Source organism: Eulemur rufifrons, chromosome 18, assembly GCF_041146395.1.
Source record: "Eulemur rufifrons isolate Redbay chromosome 18, OSU_ERuf_1, whole genome shotgun sequence".
NCBI classification, from domain to species: domain Eukaryota; kingdom Metazoa; phylum Chordata; class Mammalia; order Primates; family Lemuridae; genus Eulemur; species Eulemur rufifrons.
Window position 1 is genome coordinate 61,441,513 of NC_091000.1, and position 25,788 is coordinate 61,467,300.

General features: G+C 40.7%; 1 protein-coding gene across 2 annotated transcripts in view; it reads right to left on the bottom strand.

Annotated features, from left to right (window-relative positions):
• Positions 1 to 5,173: 5,173 nt before the first annotated feature.
• The window catches only part of LOC138398674 (N-acetyllactosaminide beta-1,6-N-acetylglucosaminyl-transferase), a 78,132-nt gene continuing 57,517 nt past the window's right edge, over positions 5,174 to 25,788 (bottom strand). For both annotated transcript variants that reach the window (XM_069493107.1, XM_069493108.1), the window contains exons 2-3: positions 12,634 to 12,726; positions 5,174 to 7,460 (exon numbers count right to left, since the gene is read on the bottom strand). In XM_069493107.1, the coding sequence (XP_069349208.1) occupies positions 7,270 to 7,460; positions 12,634 to 12,726 (284 nt within the window). In that variant the 3' untranslated portion in view covers positions 5,174 to 7,269. The remainder of the gene's footprint in view (positions 7,461 to 12,633; positions 12,727 to 25,788) is intronic.

The window sequence follows — 25,788 nt, forward strand, 5'->3', positions numbered from 1 at the left end:
CTCCCAGAGTGCTGGGATTACAGGCATGAGCCACCACGCCCGGCCAACACAATAGTATTATCTGAATCCACAGTCTATATCTGATTTTTTTTTCTATTGTCCAGGTAATGTCCTTTATAGCTCTTCTTTATATCCTCAGTTTAGGATCTAATTAATCCACATCACACATTGTGCTTGATTTTTATTTCTCTTTAATCTCTTCTCCTCTAGAATAATTCCCCAGAATTTCTTGATTTTGATATATTTAAAGAATAATAGTTATTTTGTAGAATGTTGATCAGTTTTGTTTGATTGATATTTTCACATGATTACAAATTCAGGTTATGCATTTTTGGTAGGAATACCACTACAGTGACGATGTGTCCTTCTCAGTGCTTCCTATCAGGAGAAACATGATTTGTTTTGTCCCAATGTTAGTGATGTAACTTTGGTCACTTGGCTAAGGTGGTGTTCCCAGGTTTCTCTGTAAAGTGACTATTGTAGGTTTATAATTAATACACAATCTGTGGGGAGAGATTTTTGAAACTATGAAAATATCCTGTTCCTCATCAAACTTTCACCCACTAGTTTTAGCCATTATTGATGATTTCCTAACTCTGTCATTCCTTCCTGTTTATTAGTTGGCCTTTTTGCTGTAAGAGCTTTCGCTTCTCCTCCATTAATATATGTATATATTGTCAAAAGACAAAATGTCAACAAATTTAGTTAAATATTCTAAATGGCTTTTATTTGTGATTCATGCATTTCATCTAAAAATAGAGAGGTGCTACTCTGGGCGTGGTAGGACAATTGGTTTTTATAAGGTACCTTGAGCGGGAACAAGGAAACAGTTTAATATAAAAAGCAGATTGATTAGCATCAGGTTACTTTTCTTGTAAGTGTTAAAGCCGTGGGCTTATCACGCTGGCTCAAACTGGCCTGTTTGGGAGTTTGGCTCTCTCTCTGTCTCTCGATTTCTTGGGAGGTCAGATAAACAACTTAGTTTTGGTTTGGTGACGTGACACCTTAGCATGAGTGACTCCATTTTGGTTTGATCTGTTGGAGCCCTAGTGTAAGAGTTCAGTCTAAGTCAATGGCCTCCTATAAGTTCTATTTAACAATACATATGTGTATATATACATTTTTATATATGCATATGCATTTACATACATATATAACTTACATATACATATATACACACTCGCGTACATGTATTCATAAATTCTTATTTTAGTTATTGGATTGCAATCTATTACTACCATCATTTATTTCAATGCTCAACATGTCCCAGATTTAGCCAGTAGGAGCTCTTGCATGGCAACTTGTGTGTATGTTTACATGTTCTCCTCTGGTACAACTGTATGTTCCAGGCTCATCTTACACTTTCCCTGCCAAAGCTCTGGAACCGGCTTTTTCTCCAAGGAACCCTTGACTGGCTAAATTTTTACTAAAGCCAAGGAATACATTGGTAAAGGCAAGTCCTAATGTCAGCTACAGCCCTTGTGTGTGATCATTCGCAGATGGCAAAATTGCAGTCTCGAGATGTCTCCTCTGCAGAGAGGCCTTCCCTGACAGCCCAAGCCAAAGGAACTCTCATCCCTTTGTCTTCTGATCTGTATCACCAGACCCTGTTTTATTTTCTTCACAGCACTTAATGACTGTCTAAAATTATCTTGTTTGTTGGTATATTTTGTAATTTTCCTGTACTTCCAAGTAGACTATAAAGGACTTGTCAGTCTTTCTTTTTTTTAAATTAATAGTGACTAATTAGGAGAGATCATATTTAACTTGCTTCAGGTATAGACTGAGTAACAAATATTAAGGATAGATAATTCAGAATCCTTCACGTCCTTTTGCCAGAGAACAAGATACAAAGTGTCCTTTAAAATTTACAAAGATAAATTTGTAATGAGTTCTAGGAGAGCAAGACTTTTGTCTCTGATAAGCTTCAACAGCACAATGTCTGGCAGGTAGGAGGTGCCGATATATTTGCAAGTAAAAAAAATGCATGGCTTTATACATATATGAGTCAAATAGTCTAAAGAAAGCTTTGAAAGTATAAAATAATGCCCAGTAAAAACTGACCCCTTTGTCATGAGCTTAACTAGTATCATCTGTTACTTATGAAGACCTGTCAGTCTTAATACACAGTTATATACCTAGACAAATAAAAAAGAATGAATGGAATCTTTCTGCTCAAAAATCCTCTGACAACACAACACTACATCTTTACTTCCATTTTCTATATGTGGAAGTTTTTCAAATGACATTTCTCCAGAGTCCCACCATTCCTTAGAAAAATTTCCCAATCACATATCCAGATAGGAAAATTTCCATGCATAGTATCACTACAACAGCAATGCTTTAGTAAGTTTCCTACATTTTCAAATATTTCTCTACCAGCCTGTATTGTAGTTAAGTCACTGTTGCTCACAAAAGAATCTCATGCTGTTACTGTGGTTATTCTTTAAACCATTCGTCTTCCACTGGGTCATCTCTGATAAACAGCCTGGTTGTTGGAAAGTTTAATTTGCATACCTTCTGCTGAGTGCTCTGTAAAAGCCACTGTGTGAATGCTAATCATGGTGTTACCTCACCTCACCTGCTCAGAGGCATGTGGAAGGGCACCACCAAAGGTGTTAAGTGCCAGAGTTTAAATGTGCAGACATGGAAGTGCTTTTCCTCCCAGCTCTTTGTGACCCATTAAATCTACTTAGAAAAATTATGAGAAAATGAATCTGAGTCAGGGTTTTCCAACCAGTGATCTGTAACATACAAGTCACATTTTAACCACCATACACCAACTTCCTTCACCACCACCTTAGGACTGTGGATCGCTCTTGTCTTATCCTTTGCTTTTATCTTTTGGTGTCTGGGGAAGCTCTCTTCCTGGTGCATAGATGGTTCCTTCTTGCTCTACCCTGTCTCTACAAAAAATAGAACAATTATATGAGCGTGGTGGTTCGCGCCTGTAGTAGCTACTCGGGAGGCTGAGGCAGGAGGATTGCTTGAGCCCAGGAGTTAGAGGCTGCAGTGAGCTAGGCTGATGCCACTGCACTCTAGTCTGGGCAACTCTGTTGAGATCCTGTCTCAAAAAATAAATAAATCAAAAAAGAAAAGTCTAAAGAAACATTCATAGCCAAGAGGAGACTATGGAGACATGATAACTAAATCTAATATAATATCCTGGATGGGATGATCCTGTCAGAAAAAGGACATTAGGTAAAGTGTAAGGAAATTTAAAGTATGAAGTTTAACCATAATGTATCAAGATTGGCTCATTAGTTAGAATCAATGTACCATACAAATGTAATACATTAATAACAGGAGAAACCAGCATGGGTATATGGGAACTCTCTGTGATCTGTGCAATTTTTCTACAGCTATTCGCAAATAAAAGGTTTATGTAAAAATTTAAAACAGCAAGTTGCAAAACGAAATAATTTCTATTATTTACCTATATAATCAACTCATTTCAAAAAGAAATATGCCAGTATGTATGTGTGTTTGTGGTGTTTCCACTGTATCTACAAGTACGTACACACAGCTGGTATCTACCTCTAGAACTGTGCTGTCCAATATGGTAGCCACTGGTGATATGTGGCTATTTAAATTAATTAAAGCTAAATAAAATTTAAAATAACATTTCTTGTCATACTAGCCACATTTCAAGTAATCAGTAGTTTATAGTAGTGGTTATCATATTGGACAGCACAGAATATAGAACATTTTCGTCACTGTGGAAACTCTATTGGACGGCACTGCTATGGGACTGTACGTATGTAAGTGTGTACGTCACTGCATTGAAAAGGCACTTAAGAAGATGTACCAAATAAGTGATTACCTCTAGAGACTGTAGTTCACTTTTCATTCTATATTCTGTATTATTTCCATTTTTATGAGCATATATTTTTATTTTATAGTTTGAAATGTTTTTCATTTTAGTTTTAAAATCTTTTTCATTTTAAAAATATGGTACATAAGCTGTCCTTTAAATGTGTTATTTTCCTTAGTATTTATCATATTGCATGTATCTGTAATATTTATTTAGCAAACTTATAACTGAAATGCTCAAAAACTTTAGCACTTGATAAGTAATTATTTTTTTTTTTTTATTTTTATTTTTTTTGAGACAGAGTCTCACTTTGTTGCCCAGGCTAGAGTGAGTGCCATGGCGTCAGCTTAGCTCACAGCAACCTCAAACTCCTGGGCTTAAGCGATCCTACTGCCTCAGCCTCCCGAGTAGCTGGGACTACAGGCATGCGCCACTATGCCCGGCTAATTTTTTCTGTATAGATTTTTAGTTGTCCATATAATGTCTTTCTATTTTTAGTAGAGACGGGGTCTCGCTCTTGCTCAGGCTGGTCTCGAACTCCTGACCTCGAGCGATCCACCCGCCTCGGCCTCCCAGAGTGCTAGGATTACAGGCGTGAGCCACCGCGCCCGGCCGATAAGTAATTATTTAATATTAACATGAATCTTTTTTCTAAATTATATCTTGATTTTAAAAAAGTGAATGAATAAGGCAGGTAAATAATAACTTATTCCTTCCTCAAATTGTAAAGTAGTTATGCCAAATTTAAATGAATCCCATCTTGCATTTCACCCTTTTTTGTATCATTCCCAATTACTTTCCCTAATACCCCAACAAAGGGGAAGTTTAATGATTTTTTCCAGTGGATGAATTTTTTTAGACAGGTATGAATGTATATATTTTTTAATACTAGAATTGCCTCGTTAAACATACTCTTTAGTGGATTTTAACCAACCACCAAATAAAAATACACAATATTCCCAAAGGTGGAAAACAATATATTAATTTATTTCCTTGAAAACAAAACATGGAACATCATCAAAAACAAAGACAGATACAGTATTTTCAGGGCATTCCCATGGGCTATCAGAAATCTACCAGCCCAAACACTACGCTCTTCCAATATTAAAGTATTTAAGACATAGGAGAGATGACCAGCAACAGACATGTAAACATCATCTATTCCAGAAAGGTCTCTCATTCTACATAAGAAAGATCCAGTGTAAAACATTTCTTCTTCTCAGGTGCTGTCATTTAAATAATAAGTGGAAAAGAGATAATTTTTAGACTTCACCATTGACCCCTCAACCCTTTACCACCAAATACAATTCCATTTTTTTTTCAGTAGCAAGAAAAAAGGTTTTACTTCAAAGTCATTCCCTTTAAATATGATTAACATTCAACAGGTACAATTATAAAAAAATAAAATTGTGTTAATTAGATGTATCAGTTGTAGTAATTGTTTTTCATTAGAATAAATAAATATTTAGGAACTTGACGGATGAGAGGAATACTAAAGTAGACTTCACATTTTTCTGAGGTGACAAGACTTTTTCTCAATATTAACACTGAGACCAATCTTAAAACCTACTTTCTCTGGTATATTAAATATGGCTTTATTTCACCTTCTCTCAATATTCCACCTCAGGAAATGAACTGAGAAGTCCAGTAAGAGAATCCCAATTCTCAGACAGAATTTGTTTCCTAATACTTAGCCTCAGTTACTTCATCTGCAAGATGGGAGTAAACCTGAGAAGCTCACATGACTGTTGTTAGGTTTTCATGAAACAAAATTTATAAAAGAACTAGTAGAATGTCTAGAACACAACAGGCTTTAGCTTCTATCTCCTCCTTCCCTGCTCTGTTGAATAATCTCTGATTTAATCCTCAATTTGTAATTACTGATCTCCTTGGCCTGATATTACAATATACAGCGCTACATATCAATGTGTTAAAATACAATCATTCTGTAAGATTCTCTAGAGAAGCATGTCCAATGTTGACATTATTCCCAAGATTTTTAGAATGAAAAAAGTACCATCTTATTTTTCTTTCTCTTGTCTCAGCACATCTGGTACATAGTAGACACTCAAAAAATATTAACTGATCTCAGGCTGAATGAATTAATGGGTGAATAAATGAGGGATAAATAACAGAGATGCTCACCCACAATTGAAAGCTCTTAAAAATCTAGGCACTTGGCCAGGTGTGGTGGCTCATGTCTGTAATCCTAGCACTCAGAGGCCGAGGTGGGAGGATCACTTGAGGTCAGGAGTTCAAGACCAGCCTGAGCAAGAGCGAGACCCCATTTCTACTTAAAATAGAAAAAAAAAATTAGCTGGGTGATTAAAAATAGAAAAACAAATTAGCCGATTAGCCGGGCATGGTGGTGCATGCCTGTAGTCCCAGCTACTCGGGAGGCTGAGGCAGAAGGATTGCTTGAGCCCAGAAGTTTGAGGTTGCCGTGAGCCAGGCTGACACCATGGCACTCTAGCCTGGGCAACAGAGTGAGACTCTGTCTCAAAAAGAAAAAAAAAAAAAAAAAAAATCCAGGCACTCCTATCAGCATCAGGCTACTCAGAGAATACTATGGTGTAGTTAAAAGGCTCACAGGGTAGAATTTGGTCTCTATTTTGCAAGTAAGATAATATTGAGGAGGGGGCGGTCACAGAAGAGGAAAGTGATTCATTCTGAGGTGTTCCAGTCTTGAGACTAGATCTATGCAATAGCATCTCTCTTGTAGACATATCTTCATTCTCACAAGGACTTTTCAGTGTTCTCAGTGAAAAACATGGAAGAGGGAAGAGTACATTCTGGCATATAATAGCGAAATGTTCTATTCCCCTGAGGTCCTTTTACTGAAACAGCAGTGACTTCTGTCTTAAAGCACATCCTGTCTCTCGTTAATGACTTTATACTATATACAGAAGTTTGGATGTGGGAAAACTGAAAATGCTAGTGTTGCAACTCAGGAGCAAGATCTGTTCTCAATTCTGACAGCTTATGTTTTAAAGGAAATTGGTGAGTTACCCAAAGCTGTTTCTATATTTATGTTTAGTTGAGCAGAGTGGTGACTATTAATGTGTTATAAAAGATTCCTTCTTCAAAGAAACCTAATTCTTATTTTGCTAAATAGTATTATCTACAATTCTCCTTTTTATTACAACATTTATATATAATGAGTCTCTGGTGCAAAGATCTAATGACATTTAAATTTAACATTGATCATAACAACAAGCTAATATAGAGGTGGGCGTGAGGGAACAGCAAGGCTGGCCAAAGTGCCAGGATCACTCCTAGCCATCCTGTTTGCGTATTTCACAGTGTCCAGTGGATATTTTAAGTATAATCGTGTCGCCAGGTCCTGAAGCCATTACCGTGGTCCTGAAACCATTAACACAACCAAGGCAAAAGTCTCACAAAGAAAAGCTCTTCTTCCCATCTGCAATGTCCCTTCGGTCATGAGTTGTCACAGATCAAAAATACCAGCTGGGTTGTATCGCAGTTTCACTCTGGTTGAGGGTTCTTTCTCGAAGCCTCAGTTCTAGGCATTCCACGGTAAGGGGATACGTATTAAGCTCAAACTTGTTAGCAAACAGGCTTGGTGAGTTCACCAGCCACCTTAAGTCTCCATTTCCATATATACAAATACCATGTACATAGTGGCCTGCAGAGGAGAGAACAAGAAACACGGTCAAAACATACTTGCTTTCAAAAGTCAAGGGTGGTGACCTTGCAGAATGGCAGAGTTACTCCCCAACTATCACGTAGCAAAAACCGTGCCAAGTGTTAGGGGATTCTAAAGAACTATGATTGTGTAGTCCCAGCCCACAAAGAACTGAAACTGTATCTAAGAGGACAAGAGGTACAAATATATACTTGAAAAAAAATGAGTTAAATAATGCAATACTATGACAGGTGACATAAGGCAGTTCATATACAGTGGTCTCCCCTTATCTCAGGTTTTGCTTTCTGAGGTTTTAGTTACCTATGGTTAACTGTGGTCCCAAACAACTAAGATACTTGCGGGGGACGGGGAGCCACATTCACATGACTTTTATTACAGTATATTGTTATAATTGTTCTATTTTATTATTAGTTATTGTTAATGTCTTACTGTGCCTAATTTATAAATTAAACTTTATCATAGGTATATATTGGAAGAAACAGTATATTTAGGGTTCAGTACTATCTTTGGTTTCAGGCTTCAACTGGGGGTCTTGTAACGTATCCCCTGTGGGTAAGGGGAACTACTGCATTATCAAACGAGAGTCATGGATGAGAAGTTCTGCAAGGCTACAGACGGGAGTGGTCTTTCTGGATTGCACTGGTTAAGCCTCTTCCCTGAGCTCTGGTCTGGTCTATCCAAGTGCCTACTCTATATCTCTGCTGAGATGTGTAGTAAACCTCACTGATAGAACATGTCAGCACTGAACATGTCCTAATCCTCTCCCTACAAAGCTCCGGTCAAGGTGTTCCCCGTCACAGTCCATGGTAATTCTATTCCTTAGTGCCCCAGGCACTTCTCCCCTTTCTCTCACACCCCACATCCAATCTAGCAGCAATTCTGTCCATTCAACCTTCAACTATTAATAGGATTTGACCACTTCTCATCCACCCTCACTACTACCACCTCGGTCCAAGCCACCTCCATCTTCCTGCCTGAACTGCAATAATAACTGGTCTCTCCTCCCCACACTGTTGCCCTGGTGGTATGTCCCCAGTGCAACAGCCAGAGAGGTTGTTTTAAAATGTAAGCAGAACACATCTCCTCTGCTCAACACCTTAACAATGGCACTGAAGACTCCTCAGAGGCTGGCGCCTCTGGCCTTCTGGACTCACCTCCCGCCACTCTAACCCTTGGCCACACTGGCCTCCTCACTAACTCCAAAACACCAGGCATGCTCTCCCCGAGGACCTGCTCTTCCTCCCTGGGACATCCCCAGACATCCCAAGCGTGCACAACTCAGATCTCTGCGACAAGGCCACCTTCTCGATGAGGCTTTCCCTGACCACCTTTCCCACTTTCCTGATTCATTTTTCTTTTAGCATTTATTACCAACTGGTATATATCAGTGCCAAGAGGGAAAATTATATTTTGTTTCTTGTCTGTCTTTTCAGACAATTGTTTATTGTCTTGTTGCCCAGACTAGACCATAACCTCCAGAACAGCTGAGATTTCAGACCATTATGTTCACTTCTGCATCCACTGCCCATGGAGCAATGCCTGGTAAATACCAGGTGTTCAGTTTGTAGCCGAGGATGGAGAAGGATGAGTGGTTAGTGGATAGGTAGAATCGAGAGGCATCAATAGAACTCTGGCACGCAGTAGAATAACCACCAGTTGATTGACCTAGACTAAAGTGTTGGGCCTTTTATTTCATAAGTGTGGAGTCCTTGATGATTTTTCAACAGAAGAATCAAACAATGAAATTGATTTTAGCAAGATTAATTTTGGAATGTGTTGCAGGGTACACTAGAAACCGAAGAGACTGCAGTAATAACTGAACACAAGCTAGAGAGCTTGTTCAAAGTTAGTGGGCATCATGAGTGGGAAAGGAAGGATATTAGAGACAAGAGTACACAGAAGGACAGATGGGACCTGGTGATTCATTCAACGGGCTGGGAAGAAGCACAATAGAGGGTGGAAATCACTGGGGAAAGAACCAGAGTTGTAAGAAGTTAAAGAATGACCAGGTGGTGAGAACTGAAAACAGGCATCATCTACATGCTTAGGAAAGCGGAAGTGAACAAGGACAGAAGGTTTCGGCCTGAAGCAAGCAGAGGTTCAGAGACAGCTTGGTGGTCTTCACAACAGAGGCAACAAGTACGTACTTGCAGAGAGAGGGAAAAGAGGAAGCAGAGAGGGAGGTGCTGAGGATGAGAAAGTAGGGGCATATTTAGGGAAGCCCACGTGTAGCTGAGGCCACAGACGGTGGCTTTGGTTGGGAGGATGGGTGACTTTTCCTCCTGAAACAGGAGAGAACGATGAAAGAATATGTCCACACTACTCTAATATGACATGAAAACGGACTAGATAATGGAATTTTGATCAAATGTCTTGAAAGTTCTTTCTAAAGTTGAAATGATCTACCTTTTGGGAGTGGAAAAGCTGTTTTAGCATAAGCTTGAGAGCTTAAAGGTGAGCAGGAAAGCTGAAAAGGTGCATCCTAGGAAGGGCACCAGGAAAACAGTGAGGTAAATTAAGGATAAAGAGGCAGCCAGGATGCAGCTGATGGGAGATGGCAGGACCCGGTGGTGGATGAGTCTTAAGAGAGTTCTGTAACCTTCTCCAACAACCTTCTGCCTAGGGGAGCACAAATGGCAAAAAGTAGATAGTGGTCATGACTAAGCTCAGGAAATCAGCCTTGTAGGGTCAGAGTGGTAAGGGAACCCAAAATGAGCTGATGAGGACAGCATGGAAAGGCTGATCACTGCACACAGGCCAGACAGGGAGTCCTTGGGAGGAAACTAGTAGAAGGAAGAAGCTGGAAATGTTGACCCTCTGGAAATCCCAATTCAAATAATCATATGTTAAACAACAACATGTTTTAGGTGTGGGGATATGATAATGAATAAACTGGACACAAATCTTAGCCCTCTTGGAGCTTCTGCTCTGTTCTGGGGAGGAAGATAGTAAAATAAATAGGCTGTAAGTTGAAGAACACTAGTAGAGGTAACAAAGGGATTGTAATCAGAGATGTGTGCTGCAAGCGTAAGACCACTCTAAGTGCTAAGCAGGCTGATAAAGGGGGTATGGACGTGGCTTTGGAACAAGTCCTACGTACCCACAGACGAGGGGGAAAGGACCAGACCGTATTGCTGACTCACTGCCTTGGCATGCACTATTCTACCTCCTTGCTTATGCCTTTTTCTTTCCCCTATATAGTGGTTTGGGGCACTAGACAGTTTTTGTGCTCTGGACCATATAATGCTTTCAGATGTTCACTGGCATAACAGGTACTAAAAGAAGAAAAATGAGACATTTGCCTGCAAGGGGCTTGGGCTACCCCAAACTTTATGCCCTCAGGTAGCTTCCAGGCTAGGGCCAGTTCTCTCGGCCCCTGTCTATCATATGATCAATAAGGTTCCTACAAAAAATGCAAACCCAACTAGCCTACACCTTCTCTGCTGGGATAGGGCCTGACTACAGGTAATGGCAGGAAGACTGGAGGGCAGTCCCTTCTTGTGAGATGGGAGCTTCTGCAGGGGGACAGCTAGCGCTGCAAGGTAATGACACCACGTGGGTCACCAGTGTGGATGTTGAAGTCCTCAAGGGTTATTGCTGGAGAGGTGGTGGTGAAGCAGACCAGAGGGTGGCTATGGTGGTCCTGGAGGTGGGAGAGTGGCTGATGGAAGGATGTAGAGAAGATGACATATCCCAGATACTGGGAACCTGACTATGTGGTGGTGAGTTTTCTAGAGACTAAGGAGCTTGAAGAGTAAAATGATCTCCTCTCCATCTTCCTCCTTCCACTGGGAGGACAGGCTGTGGTGAGAATGTAAGCAGGTGGCACGCACTGTCGTCTGGGGAAAATATGAGCCGATTAAGGTAAAGATATGAAGATGCTTACGGGTAGGCTGAAATTTCTGTGCAGTGACTTGAGTATATCACTATCCACAGCAGAAGGCGACAGACTATCAAGAGTCACGTGGGAAAGAGGTTGGATGTGACCGACAGTTGTAGAGATGTAGCAACGTGGAGGTTTTCACCTGAAATGTTAGGCGTAGGTAAGGTGCACTGATGAGCGAAGCTGTAGATTAAGTGGGAGAGTGAAGGCAAAGACTGGTGACCAGAGGGAGAAAAGGCCAAACCTCCGTATTCTCATTCATTCACTCACTCATTCACTGAATAAATATTTATTGCATGTTATAAGTTGAATCGTTGCCCCTCTAAATTTATATATTGAATCCTAACACCTAACACCTTCACTCAGAGTGAAGACAGAGTCTTTAAAGAGGTAATTACTTTAAAATGAGATCCCACGAGCCAGCCCTCATCAACTATCACTGGATCCTTATAAGAGGAGATTAGGACACAGATACACACAGAGGGAAGACCCTGTGAAGACACAGGGAGAAGACAGCCATCCACAAGCCAAAGACGGAGACCTCGGGAGGAACCGATGCAGTTGACACCTTGACCTTGGATTTCTAGCCTTCAGAACTTTGAGAAAATAAAATTCTATTGTTTTAGCCACCAGTCTGTGCTCCTTTGTTATGGCAGCCCTAGCAAACTAATACACATGCCCACCATGTGCCAGGCAATATTCTGAAAGCAACGTGTGCCAGGACCGATAAAATCCTTCTTCCTAAGGTTCTGCGGAAATGAAAACAGCGTAGGGTTTCTAGTCCTTGTCCATCAGGAGGAAAACCCTTCATGTTAGTGTCGCCTGACATCATGCCAGAGCTGCAGCAAACACCGACAGCTCTCCAAGCCCCCGGCAGCCTGGCTGGGGAGGGAGCAGAGGCTGACCTGAGGGATGGGGTCCTGCTTGCTCTGTGATGAGGACATGACATCACTTCCGTTGCAGATCATTTTCCCTTAACAGCAAGAAGAATGAAGAACAAGAAAGTGGAAACTACTAAGGAGAAAGTGCCATTATAATCGGAACCCACCACTATGTCTCCCTAGGTAATTATAAGCTGGAGAATATTGGTGAGATGTTTAATTGTATTTTTGAAGGACTGTATCTTGAAGCCTCTGGCTTCTCTAGTAACTAGAAGATTGGTCTAAATATAGTGGCAGTTCTCTCTCCATGAGAACCCCCGGATTCCAGAGCTACCTTCACGCCAACACCAACAAGCAGTGGCCTAACAGCATGAAACAAGAGCCTCACCGTGGCAGCCTCCGTGTTTGTCTTCCATGTCAATCCACTTTATAGCTCTGAGGTTCCCGGTCCAGGATGCGTTTGGCATAGAGCCAGGGACACCTGCAATGTTGATAAAGAAGGCAGAGATGAGAACCACGAGGGAATGGTATCAATTTCGCCAATTAAGCCTCCAAGTCCTGCTTCTTTTCTTTCAGCACATTGCCTCTCACATTTCACATGGATTGGTGCAGCCTGATCCACCCGCCTTCTGTTTCCTCCAGCTGACCTTTTGATCAGAATTGTAGTTGCTGGTTCATTAGCTAATTAGTCTAATATCTAATTCAATCAATATACAAATAAGTATACTAATACAATTCTAATCCACATACTAATATCTTATCACTAATTAGATGTTAGTGTAATACTTAATTCTTTGAAATGTAAAGAATTAGCCTCAAAAAAAAAAAAAGGTTTGGGGGGGTGTGCTTTCGGTTGGCATCTCACTAAGACAGGATTCCTGCACCTCATCACTATAGACACTTTGGGCTGGATAATTCCTTATTGTGGGGGCTGTCCTGTGTTTTGCAGGACGTGTACCAGCATCCCTGGCCTCTGCCTCCTAGATGCCAATAGTGCCCTTCCCCCAATTGTGACAACCAAATGTCCTGTGGGTGAACAAAATCGCCCCATTTGAGAAACATTGTGCTAAGCTATCTAAGTAAGCCTCTCCATCTCAATAAATTTTGGGTAGGTCACAGAAATTGAAGGGTCCGTTTAATCATATAGGTTAGTTATCCTCCAAGATTGTAACATAAAAATCATTACCGGAAAAGGAGTATATGGGAATCAATGTAAATGCAACTGAAAAAGAAATGCTTTGCTTCCCAAGGGCTGCAGCATTTTCCACCAGTGAGGGATGCAACCTGAACATAATTTTGGTGTAATGACACTACACAAATGCTTTCAGCACCCAAATTGCAACAGTCCTCTCTTAGAAGATTGCTTTTAAATATTGGCAAGACATATTGTGGCAGGCAGAATAATGCCCCCTGGTCCCTGGCCCCCCAAACACACACATGCAAAGATGTCCACGTCTAATCCCTGGAACCTGAGAGTATGTTCTCTTACGTGGCAAAGGGGAATGAAGGTTGCTGATCGGTTGGCTTTAAAATAGGGAGATTATCCTATATTATCAGGGTGGGTCCGGTGTAGTCACGAGGGGTCCTTAGCAGCGGCAGAGGGAGGCAGAAGAGGTGGTCAGAGTGATGTGAGAAGGTGCCACTCTGCCAGGAACGTGGGTAGCCTCGAGAAGCCAGAAAAGGCAAGGAGAGAGATTGTCCCCAGAGCCTACTGAAAGGAAAACGACCCAGCCACTGCCTTGACTTTGGCCTGGTCAGACTTCTGTCCTACAGAATTGTAAGACAGTATGTTGTTTATGGGGCTCAGTTTGCAGTAGTTTGTTACGGTAGCAAGTAGAAAGCTAAGACACATAACTAATGTGAAAAAAATTACTCAAGACGATGGATATTTTTAATAAGAAAACAACTGGACAAGACCAATACTTTTAAAGAAATTTAGTTGAATTAGGCATTTTAAAACGTTAATAAAAAGGTGCATTTTCAGAAGGAAAAAAAGCTGTTCTTTTGCTCAGATGACACACGATTATTTGATGATCTAAATTGTACCCAGTTCTCCCACCTAAAATTAAATTGTGCCACAGCCTTCCCTATAAATAGCATGAGTCTTAAACTCTAAAGGCTCTCTATAAGGCAAAGGTCTTTTTTGGTTTTTCTTTCTACTTAGACTTGAAGTTATTCAAGAAAAATATTCAAGAAAATCACTGTTTATTGAGCAATATTACTTTCTCTTGTTTTATTTGCATTTTAATATTTTAAAATTATTTTAGTGCTTGCCTATCCAAAAAGAAGCTTCCTTGTTTTGTTCTTAACACACATTTTTAAAAAATTTAGAGTAAAACTTGCCTTGGTTAAGTTAAGGGGTGGGGAATGGAGTCTGGAAAGCAAAGAGAGAATTTGGTTTATTTATTTGTCAACAAGTTTAGCTGATGTGTTTGATTTTTATGAATCTATTTAGAATAAGTAACTACATCAGAAAAGTGCATAGAACCTTTTCATGATAAAAAGTCCCTTTACCTTTAAATGACTATATTTTTGAAAGGACATTTTCTTCCTCTTTCATTCTCATTAAAATTGACTATCCCAAACTGACTCTCACTCAGAAACACATTCCATTATTCCAGAGATAAGACTGTGACATTCATAATTAATAATCTGCTGTCTTTTTTTTTTTTTTCTTTTTTTGAGACAGAGTCTCACTCTGTTGCCCAGGCTAGAGTGCCGTGGCGTCAGCCTAGCTCACAGCAACCTCAAACTCCTGGGCTCAAACAATCCTCCTGCCTCAGCTTCCTGAGTAGCTGGGACTACAGGCATGCGCCACCATGCCCGGCTAATTTTTTCTATATATAGTTTTAGTTGCCCATATAATTTCTTTCTATTTTTAGTAGAGACGGGGGTCTCGCTCTTGCTCAGGCTGGTCTCGAACTCCTGAGCTCAAACGATCCTCCCGCCTCGGCCTCCCAGAGTGCTAGGATTACAGGCGTGAGCCACCGTGCCCGGCTGACCTGCTGTCTTTAAAATAAACGTGTAACACCGACTAACCTCCTGCTAATGAAATTCTGAACCTCAACTTCTGTGCTTTCTGTTTGATGGTAGGTCTCAAGCATGTCTATGTCTAACTATTATTTATGTTCCTGCATTAAAATATTACATTTTTAAAAGCAGAAGGGGGGAGAAGGGCAAACACAGATCACATTGAATTTACTTTGTCTTTTTTTTTTGCAGAGTCCTGAGGCACAGAACTATCTGGCAGGAGTGGCACAGACCCTTGCTACTCAAGTAAACTTCTTAGACTTGTTACGGCAGCATTGCCTGGGGGTTCGTTGGAAATGCAGAGTCTTTGGCCCCACCCCAGGTCTCTTGCACCAGAATTAGCATCTTCATAAGATCCCCAGAGGATTCCTGTGTGTGATCAAGTATGTGAAGCTCTGAGCTATAAGCAACACTGTGAAGAGGACACAGCCTGTCCTGGGCAACAACAGCGCCTTCCCTTTTTCCTCTTCTCCTTAGAATCCATCCCTTAGCCTTCATCAAGTTTCTAAGTTAGTATCTTACTAACTCTCCTGTTTTCACTTAAAATCTGCTCTTATGAATGAGTCTGGTACCTTTACATCCTTGGGGTAATTTAACTACCTCGTCCCCACTGCTGGGCTTATATGCATTTTAATAGACCTCTCAAGTCACCTCCTGGAAGACATCAGCCCACCTGTTACAGGGAAAAGCCACGCTGATCAGAGAGACAGTCCTCATGGTTGGTGCCTTTGACTTCACAGCACTTGGATGCCGGGAGATTGTCAATGTTAAAGGAAGGAATAAGCACCCCTTCCCAATACAAGGGCTGCCCCACCAACGCAGCCTTTAGTGCAGATGGTGAAGATTGTTTACCTTATGTGTGCCCAGTTGCTGCCCTGATTACCCAACAGGCCATAGAAACTTAAGGCATAACAATGTTCTACTTCCCAGCATCAAAAAGTATTTCTTCCACCTTCTCAGCGAGCACCATCCCAGGTAGCCATCAATCATTCACTCTCCAGTCTACCCTGCCTAGCTCAACTGGCGTACACAGGAGCTAAAACACTCAACAAGACTTCTGGTGACTGCTCAATTTGAATATGTTGTGGGCATCACTTGGTTATTATTTAGAGGAGATAATGGCAAGTTTAAGATTGAATACCCCAAATGCGCAGTGTGTCCACTGTTCAGTAATTTAATTTGGCTTGGGTTAAAAAATAATGGAGACCCCAAAGCTCCCAATCCCATCCCTTGTGCCAACAAACAGTTCGCTCCTTCTATTCCCTAAAAGCCTCTACTAAGCCTGACTCTGTTTCCTGGTTTTCTTCCAGTGACTGACCTCAGGACAAATTCTCTGATGGACCCGACACTGGCATTAAGGGAACTTCTCCTCTCATTCTAGCTTTGCCATTAACCAGCTGGGTATCCCTGGGCATCATTTACTGTCTCTGAGCCTCACCTCTCAAATGAAGTAGGTAAATTAGATCACTGGTTTTCAGCCTTTTAGATTGCAACCCACAGAAAAAAACATTTCACATTGTCCATCTTATACATATGTATATAAATCAAAGGTTTCACAAAACAATACTGAGGCTTATTACATGCAATGTAATGATTTATTTATTACTGAATGAATAAATGAGACAGAGTCTTGCTCTGTTGCCCAGGCTGGAGTGTAGTGGTGCATTCATAGCTCACTGCAACCTCGAACCCCTGGGCTCCAGTGATAATCCTGCCTCAGCCTCCTGAGTACTTGGGACTACAGGTGCACACCACACCCGGCTAATTTTTAAATTTCTTTTGTAGAGATGGGGTCTTGTTATGTTGCCCAGGCTGGTCTTAAACTCCTGGACTCAAGCCATCCTCCCACCTCAGCCTCCCAAAGCACTGGGATTACAGGCGTGAGCCACCACACCAGGGCCTTGCTTATTTTATGTTTTTTTAGTCTAGTTTCATCTTAAAAATTCTGGTCAAAAACTACTAAAGTGGCCGGGCGCGGTGGCTCACGCCTGTAATCCTAGCACTCTGGGAGGCCGAGGTGGGCGGATCGTTTGAGCTCAGGAGTTCGAGACCAGCCTGAGCAAGAGCGAGACCCCACCTCTACTAAAAATAGAAAGAAATTATATGGACAGCTAAAAATATATATAGAAAAAATTAGCCGGGCATGGTGGCGCATGCCTGTAGTCCCAGCTACTCGGGAGGCTGAGACAGGAGGATCGCTTGAGCTCAGGAGTTTGAGGTTGCTGTGAGCTAGGCTGACGCCACGGCACTCACTCTAGCCTGGGCAACAGAGTGAGACTCTGTCTCAAAAAAAAAAAAAAAAAAAAAAAAAACTACTAAAGTGATTTCTGTATCCTCTAATGGGATACAACTACTATTTGAAAAATACTGGACTCGATCCTCATATTATTATTGTTGCTGTTATGATTGCTATTATTACTGTTAGGATTTTAGGAGTGTAGTTCTGGGGTATATGGGTATGAGTTTACCCTCAATTTACAAGTATCCCAGGAAGGACCTATTTTTCATTGTATCTTGGATGGGGCAAAAGGAAGATGCCAATATTATCAGAGAAAACATTTTAAACTATAAAATCCAATTCTCTCATTTGTTCTTCATAGGCTCATATATACAAAACATTTGAGACAAAGTTTACAGAGTAACCAGGAATGTTTTTCTTGGGGCTCATCCTTTATTAGTCGAATAACTGTGTTTGTTAAATAAATGAATATGATTCTTTGCAATGCAAGCTTTATTTATATTGACTTGACTTTCTCCTTGTTCTTACACAGTTAGGTTCATATTCTTGTTTTACTTATTAAATAAACAATGAATTTTGTTTTTAAATGTCCAGTAGTCAATGCTGATGAGAATATATTGAAAGGAATTTCTTACAGTATCCCAGTGGTGCTGTAAATTGGTGTGACGGCGGAAAGCCAGCTTGGAGACATGAGGGAGAAGCCACCACACCTGCCATCCCCTTTGGTCCTTTAAAGCGATACCTTCAAAATCATCTAAGGGAATAATTTTTAAAATGCCTGAATATTTATATGAAGATATTTATTATGATATGTATTATACATAATGACTAACAGCACAGGCTTTTAAGTCAGATAGATGGAATTTCAAATCCCTGTGGTTGCTATTTCTAGTTGTGTGACTTTGAACAACTACTTAATCTCTAAGACGAAATGTACTATCATTAAAACCTCACAGAGTTTTGTTAGTGTTAAATAAGACAATGTATGTTTTGTTCTTTGCAACACCTGGCATACATGATTGCTCAATAGATGGTTAAAAATATCCCTCTATTAAAATCATGGGGACAATGTATCTGTGGAAGAGACTACAATCAAAAGCAGGCTTCCCAACCTTGGCACGATTGACATTTGGCTGGGTAATTCCTGGTGGTGAGGGACTTTCCTGTGTCGTGTAGGATGTTTAGGGGCATCCCCAGCCTCTACCCACTACATGCCAGTAGCAGCCCCCCAAAACTCAGTTGTGATAGCCCCAAATCTCTCCAGATATTGCCAGACGTCCCCTGAGGTACAAAATCATCCCTGGTTGAGAATTACAGATCTACAGTAAAAAAAAAAAAAAAAAAACAGACCATGAAATAGTATACTGTTAATAGTATACTGTTGCATGTGAAATATGAGTGGAAGAAATGACTAGTTTTTCTTGATTTATAAAACTTTAATATTATATATCTGAGTCTTATTTGTTTCATTGATTTAGTAATTGTGCTTGTTAATGTTCTAATAGTACAAAAGAAAAAGTATACAAAATATTCATTGTTGATTATTTTTAACAGCAAAAAGTTGAAAATTACTCAATAGCAGGGAAATGCAGTGTTAAGCAACTTGTAGCCTCTTTTTCTTATTATTAATTTGGGTCCTTTTTAGAAATAAAAAGATATATATTTGTTTTTGCCTACTACTAGTGATCATTAATCACTTAAGATTTTTAACACATGAAATTTACTAAAAGAGATCCTATTTTGTTTCATGTGGATGTTTTCTAGAGTTTTGCAGTCCCTGAGACGATGGCGTAGCATCCTTTACATTCATCTCTGATAACTGCCAACAAATTAATGACTCCTTAGTTGTAAAAGGAAAAGATGGAATGAAGAAAAACCCAGAATTTCAGAATCGAAGGGATTTTAGAAATTTCCTAATATGCTTACCCTCCCTGCACCAAGCTGTGTAAGCTAGAGCCTAGAAAATTTAAGTGAATTGCCCAGGAGTATGGACATGCAAAATAACTTGTTGATTTTGTTTCAAGATAATTTACTCACTTCTTTAAATGGGTTCTTGAATGCCTCCTACACAGTATGGGGATAAAGCCTCGCATGGGATATTCTTAGAGATTTCAGACTAGTGTATCCAGAGGATTTACATTTATCAATATTTTTAGTTGTAGCCCAAACACTTTCACTCCAGAGTCTTTCTTGGACAGTCTTCTGGTGCAGAATACGAAAGACCAGTGGAATGTTTAGAAACGTGGGCAATCCTTGGCTCAGAGCAGTTCAGATTTTGTTATGATCCTGACCTCAATGCTGACCTTGGTTCATTTCATTGGCTCTCTGCCTCCATGTCTCTGCTGTTTATCATCTGTAGCTCTTGTCAAACTCTCCTTTAATTATGGCAAATTTTCCTGACGTGGTGAAGGCCTTAAGCTTCCCTACTCCAAGACTTATAGCCTGATAATGTTTCCTTCTTTCCTTCACTAAACTATGACATTTTTCAAAATCCTTCACCCTCGTGATTAACGTGAATCCACTAGTTAATCCCTTCCAGCTCTGACTGTTGAAATTGTGTGCAGTGCAGGGGCCCCCACTGAACTCCCAATCTATCAGCAGTTCTTCAAGTCTTATCTGGTTGGCAACAGCGTTGCTCAAACACATGCCCTTTGCTTTCCTTTGTCGTCACAGCTGTTGCTCAGGTGTTCGACTTCTCTCACCAAGGTTATTTTAACTCCTTGCAAACGGGTCTCTTTGCCTGAAGTCTGCCCGCTTCAATGGCAATACTACCAAGACGGTTCTTTCTCTAATCAGCATTGATCCTGTTGCTTTCCTATTTTGGGGGTGCAAATTACTTTGAAGGGTTGACCCTGTGTCTGGTTTGTCAAGCCAGCTTCAGATGCTGCCCCCCAATCACTCACCCTCAAACAAGCAAGCAAACTGAGACTTGCCATCATCCTAGACCTCTCCTGCGGGCACCCCATGCCGCCCCATGCCACCCCTTACTATTATAGAATTCTCACTACACACCCCATTTCTCAATCTCCTCCCTCAGAAGCTTGACTCTGAACCATCATTTCTTTCTTTTGCTTCAGACTGTCACTAATCAAGCAGACTGCCCCAGCCAGCTCATCAGAACTGTAACCCTGGCTGGATCTACCACTTCCATGCTGTAATCACATTCTGGCCAGAAAAATACCAAAACGCTGACCATAATACACAAGAGTTTTTACAATCTTGCTCCCCACTATGGCTTGAATATGTCCCCCAAAGTTCATATATTGGAAACTTAATCCCCAATCCAACAGTGTTGAAAGGTGGGACCTTTAAGAAGTGATTGAGTCACGAGGGCTCTGTCCTCATGAATAAATTAATGTAGTTATTTTGAGAGTAGGTTCATTACTGTGGGAATGAGTTCGTTATCAAGAGAGTGGATTTATTATAAAAGCAAGTTCCTTCTCTTCTCTTGTGCTCTCTTGCCCTCTTGCCTTTCTGCCTTCCTCCACGGGATAACACGGCACGAAGGCCCTCAACAGATGCCGGCACCACGCTTTTGGACTTGGCCTCCAGAACCATGAGCCAAATAAATGTCTTTACTTTGTAAATTACCCAGTCTGAGGTATTCTATTATAGCAGCAGAAAATGGACTAAGGTACCCCCAGATACAAACAGCAGCTGATTGGTAGGCCTGTTCGGTTTGACTCCTGCAGTGGGGTGGAATTAAGTCAACACTGAAGAAGTGATTTCCCGTGAAAGTCTGGACTTTCAGTGTCCTTTAACAACAATTCACTGGGGGTTTAGGCAGCCAGGACTGGCCTTGCCACCCTGGCCCCACCATTCTGACTCACCTACATTGCCTGGCCCTGTAGGTGTGTAGTTTGCAACCCTGGGTTCCAGGCCTTATCTTGCAACACTGCCCACCTCACCTTTCATCACCACCCGCACACCCAACTGTTCTGCCACCCATCTGGGAATTCCTGAATTGGTCTTCCATTTTCACATAGCTCCTTGTACCTTGGCTTATGAAAATGTCTATTAGTATAAAAAAACATTTGCTAGGAACTAAAATCACTAAAGTGAAAACCCTAAGATAGCCCCTCTTTTTGTACTTATCAAGTTGGCAAAGATGTAGAAAATGATAATGCCCCACAGCAGAGACGGTAGAGTGAAATCTTTCAAACTTGCAAGCAGAAGTATAAAATTGGTGCAGTTTTTGTAACTCTGTAACTCTGTATCAAAACCCTTAAAAATGTGCACACCCTTTGACTCAGCATTTCCATCTATTGAAATTTGTCCTAAGGAAGTTATTTGTAAATCATTATTTTGAGAAGCAGTGGAAGTAGTTAGGATTGATTCTGAAACTAAATTGGAATCTTACCAGGATTCAAGGGCAAGCCCTGTCACTTACTAACTGTGAGACCACTGAGAGGCTACCTAATTTCTCTGTTCCTTAGTTTCATTATCTGCACATCAGGATAAAAACAGTACCTACACCTCATGAAGTTATTGTGAAGTGCAGGAGATACTTAAAACGCTCTGAATGGTGCTTGGTACACAGTGCTGTAAAAGTATCCAGTCATCATTAATTATCAATTTTATTAATAAAATAATTTATTACCAGTAAGACTTCCTAAATGCCCATAAGTTGCAGCTTTGCTAAATAAATTATAATGCATTCAAATGATGGCTTGCTATAGAGCTATTAAAAATTACGGTGAAAAATTCTTCATGACCTGGGAAAGCCATGATATACCATTAAGTGAGGAGAGCTGGTTATGAAAATCAGTAAAGACATGTAAAAATATGCTTTTATGTAAAAATGTAGCCTGAAAGAAATATATAAAAGTATTATCCCTGAGTATTGAATTTATTGATGATTTTTATTTTAGTCTTTGTAGTTGTCTGTATTTTCAAAATGTTACTTTCCTGACCATTGGGAGGTAGGTAGCTATTTTTATTTATTTATTTTTTTTTTATTTTTTTTATTTTTTTGAGACAGAGTCTCTCTCTGTTGCCCAGGCTAGAGTGAGTGCCGTGGCGTCAGCCTAGCTCACAGCAACCTCAAACTCCTGGGCTCAAGGGATCCTCCTGTCTCAGCCTCCCGAGTAGCTGGGACTACAGGCATGCGCCACTATGCCCGGCTAATTTTTTCTATATATATTTTTAGCTGTCCATATAATTTCTTTCTATTTTTAGTAGAGATGGGGTCTCGCTCTTGCTCAGGCTGGTCTCGAACTCCTGAGCTCAAACGATCCGCCCACCTCGGCCTCCCAGAGTGCTAGGATTACAGGCGTGAGCCACCGCGCCCGGCCAAGGTAGCTATTTTTAAAATTTCTTTCTTTTTTTTTTTTTTTTCTTTTGAGACAGAGTCTCATTCTGTTTGTTGCCTGGGCTACAGTGCAGTGGCATCAGCCTAGCTCACAGCAACCTCAGATCCTACTGCCTCAGCCTCCTGAGTAGCTGGGACTACAGGCGTGCACCAACCCACCCAGTTAATTTTTTCTGTTTTTAGTAGAGAAGGGGTCTTGCTCTTGTCCAGGCTGGTCTCAAACTCCTGAACTCAAGCGATCCTCCGCCCTCAGCCTCCCAGAGTGCTAGGATAACAGGCATGAGCCACTGCGCCCGGCCCTATTTTTAAAATTTCTTAACTACCATTTCATTTCTTTTGTAATAGAATTTAAAGGTACATTTCCAAAATTAACTAGAAAAATACTATTTTTAAAAACGTTCTCAGTAGAGATCTTGCTTTATCAGATGTTTCCACTAAACAAGGATATATTTTGATTTGTTGTGGCAGACTGCAAAAAATGGGGCCATGAATGTGTCCCATTGCTACACACAGACCCTTGGTCAGGATGACTTTGCAGCTTTTCCATTAAGAAGTAGAAAATGTTTCTCTACCTCTTGAATCTGGCCTTAGCTGCGTGACTTGCTTTGGCCAAGGGGACAGTAGCAAAGGTGACACAAACAGAAACTTAGCAGACATTTGTTGACTGGGGCTTGCCCTCGCCTGGAGGCTACCAGGGAAGCAGGCCCAGCCAGCCTACCAGAGAACCAGAGACCCCGCGGGGTCCCCGAGTCTGGAGAGCGACACCATCCAAGACACTCAGCCCTAGTGGAGCTGGCCGTGATCAGAACTCACAGAATCATGAAAAACTTTTTTCAAGCCACTAAGTTTAGGAAGTTCTTTTGCTCCCAACAAAACTTTAATTGATTTTTTAAGTAGACATCAGGTGCAAATGGTAAGGAATGGATGAGGGCTCAGTCAACAAGTTAATAAATTCCACGCTTCAGCTTTTATCTCTAACGGCAGCTTTCGTCTCTGTCAAGTCACTCTGGCTGCACTTTAGAATCATTTGTGGAACTTTGAAAAAGTACCGGTGACTGGGGCCCATCGGGGTCGGACCCAGACACGGGCATTTTTTTAAATGCCCGACATGATCGTGATGTGTAGCCAGAGTTGAGAACACTTGTTCTTCAGAGAAGTCTGTTATTGAGCACCTCTTCACAGGGAAAATACTTTCTAGTATTATCTATACTACACTTCTAAAACACCAAGTATTGTGCCTCAATAAGAAGAGAGTTTATTTTTCAACAAATAAAGTTAACTTTATTTTTAGGTTTTGGAGATTGAAAAAGTATAGGAAAGTTCAAAGAAGAAGCCAATTGTTTATTTTCCTGTTTATTTTCCACTTCCCCCAAATTAGCAACTTGCCACATTTACCTTGTGAATCTTTACTCTTTTCCTCTTAAAGCTATTATTCTGTAATTTGTGAAAAATAGGACGCTGGTTATGAGAATGAATTCAAATAATGCATAAAAGTACAGAGAACAAAGATCAAAGTAAAAAAAAAAAAATGCCATGCTACAAAATCTAAAACCTACAAGTAACAACCATTAACTTTAAGAAAAAAAAAAAAAAAAAAGACTATGGCTTATGCCTTCGTCTCCCTGCTTACTACAGACGGACTGGCCCTGGCGCTTGCTTCGCTTGCTTCCCTGTGGCCCCTGTGGCCGTGTGTGGCGTGCAGTGCCTCTCGTTTCTAGGGGAACTATGAATAACATTAATGTTTGCTTTCAACAGCAAAAAAAAAAAAAAAGGAGAGAAAGAAAACATTAATAAAGCACCTTTCGGCACAAATACTTCCCTGAGACTTTATGACAACAACGTAACTATGAACCAGCTGACTAACCTATATTGATCAAAGATTGCAATGACTTTTCACAAGTGACCTTTACCATCGAGATATATGTGTTAGGTTTCCTTAAATTAAATGAGTTCAGGCATCACTTACGTACTTGTTTATCACTTTGATGGGTTTGTGAATTCAAAAACCTGCTTCCCTGGGACTCAAGTTTGTATTGGATTCCAGAAACTTGGGAGATTCTGCTGTTATTTGCAGCACTTGGACATCAAGTAGTAAGTGTTTTCTGCCCTCTCCTTGTTTAGATGTGTTTGTTCACAGCTTGAATTAGGTACTTTGCATATCAAGTGCCATTTCCTAGTTTTCAGGTGACTTTCAAATAAAAGCACGGTTTTGATTGTCTTCTCATGGCAAGGTCCTCCCTTATTGAGATCAAGAGAGCACAGTAGGCCCTGTGCTGTTTCGTTTGTTGCCTAGGGAAAAGTCCTCAACGACTCCACTAGACAAATTTTCATCTTGCCCTGCACACAGTGCACGCTTCACCTTCAAAACAAGGCACTAGGCTACACCCAGTTGAATGTTAATCAAGAAGTTAATCAAGAAGGTAGACCCTTCCTTCTAATTCCATGTAAGAGCAGTCAGATAAAAAACATGCTCACTTAGGACTGTTGTCTAATTTTAACCCCTGTTTACAATCCAAGACAGGTCAAAAGTTTTTGAAGGTCAGTGATAAATTCCATTTGCTACTGCACGTACTGGGGTATATATAGGTTGCTAATTCTGGGAACTAAGTCCCTCTCTATAGATAGCAATGTCTCATACAGAACAGCAGGGCAGTTCTGTTCACAGTCTTATTCTGCAAATATGAAAAACACCTAAATAAACTTTAAAAAGAGAAGAAACCTGGAAGAAAGAGCCTTTCCATGTGCCCGGGATTAGTTAGCAGGTAGCCCTATCTTGTACAGTATGCACAAATACAGGAAAACTCGGCCTGGCATTGCTTCCTGAAACATCAATTTAACCTGGACATTTGGGTGAAAAGCCCTGGGCTTCAAGTAGAAGTTACACACACGGCGACACAAAAACAGACAAATCTAATGTATGGAGCTGGGACAGTGGTTATTCTTGGAAGTGTTACTGTGGAAAG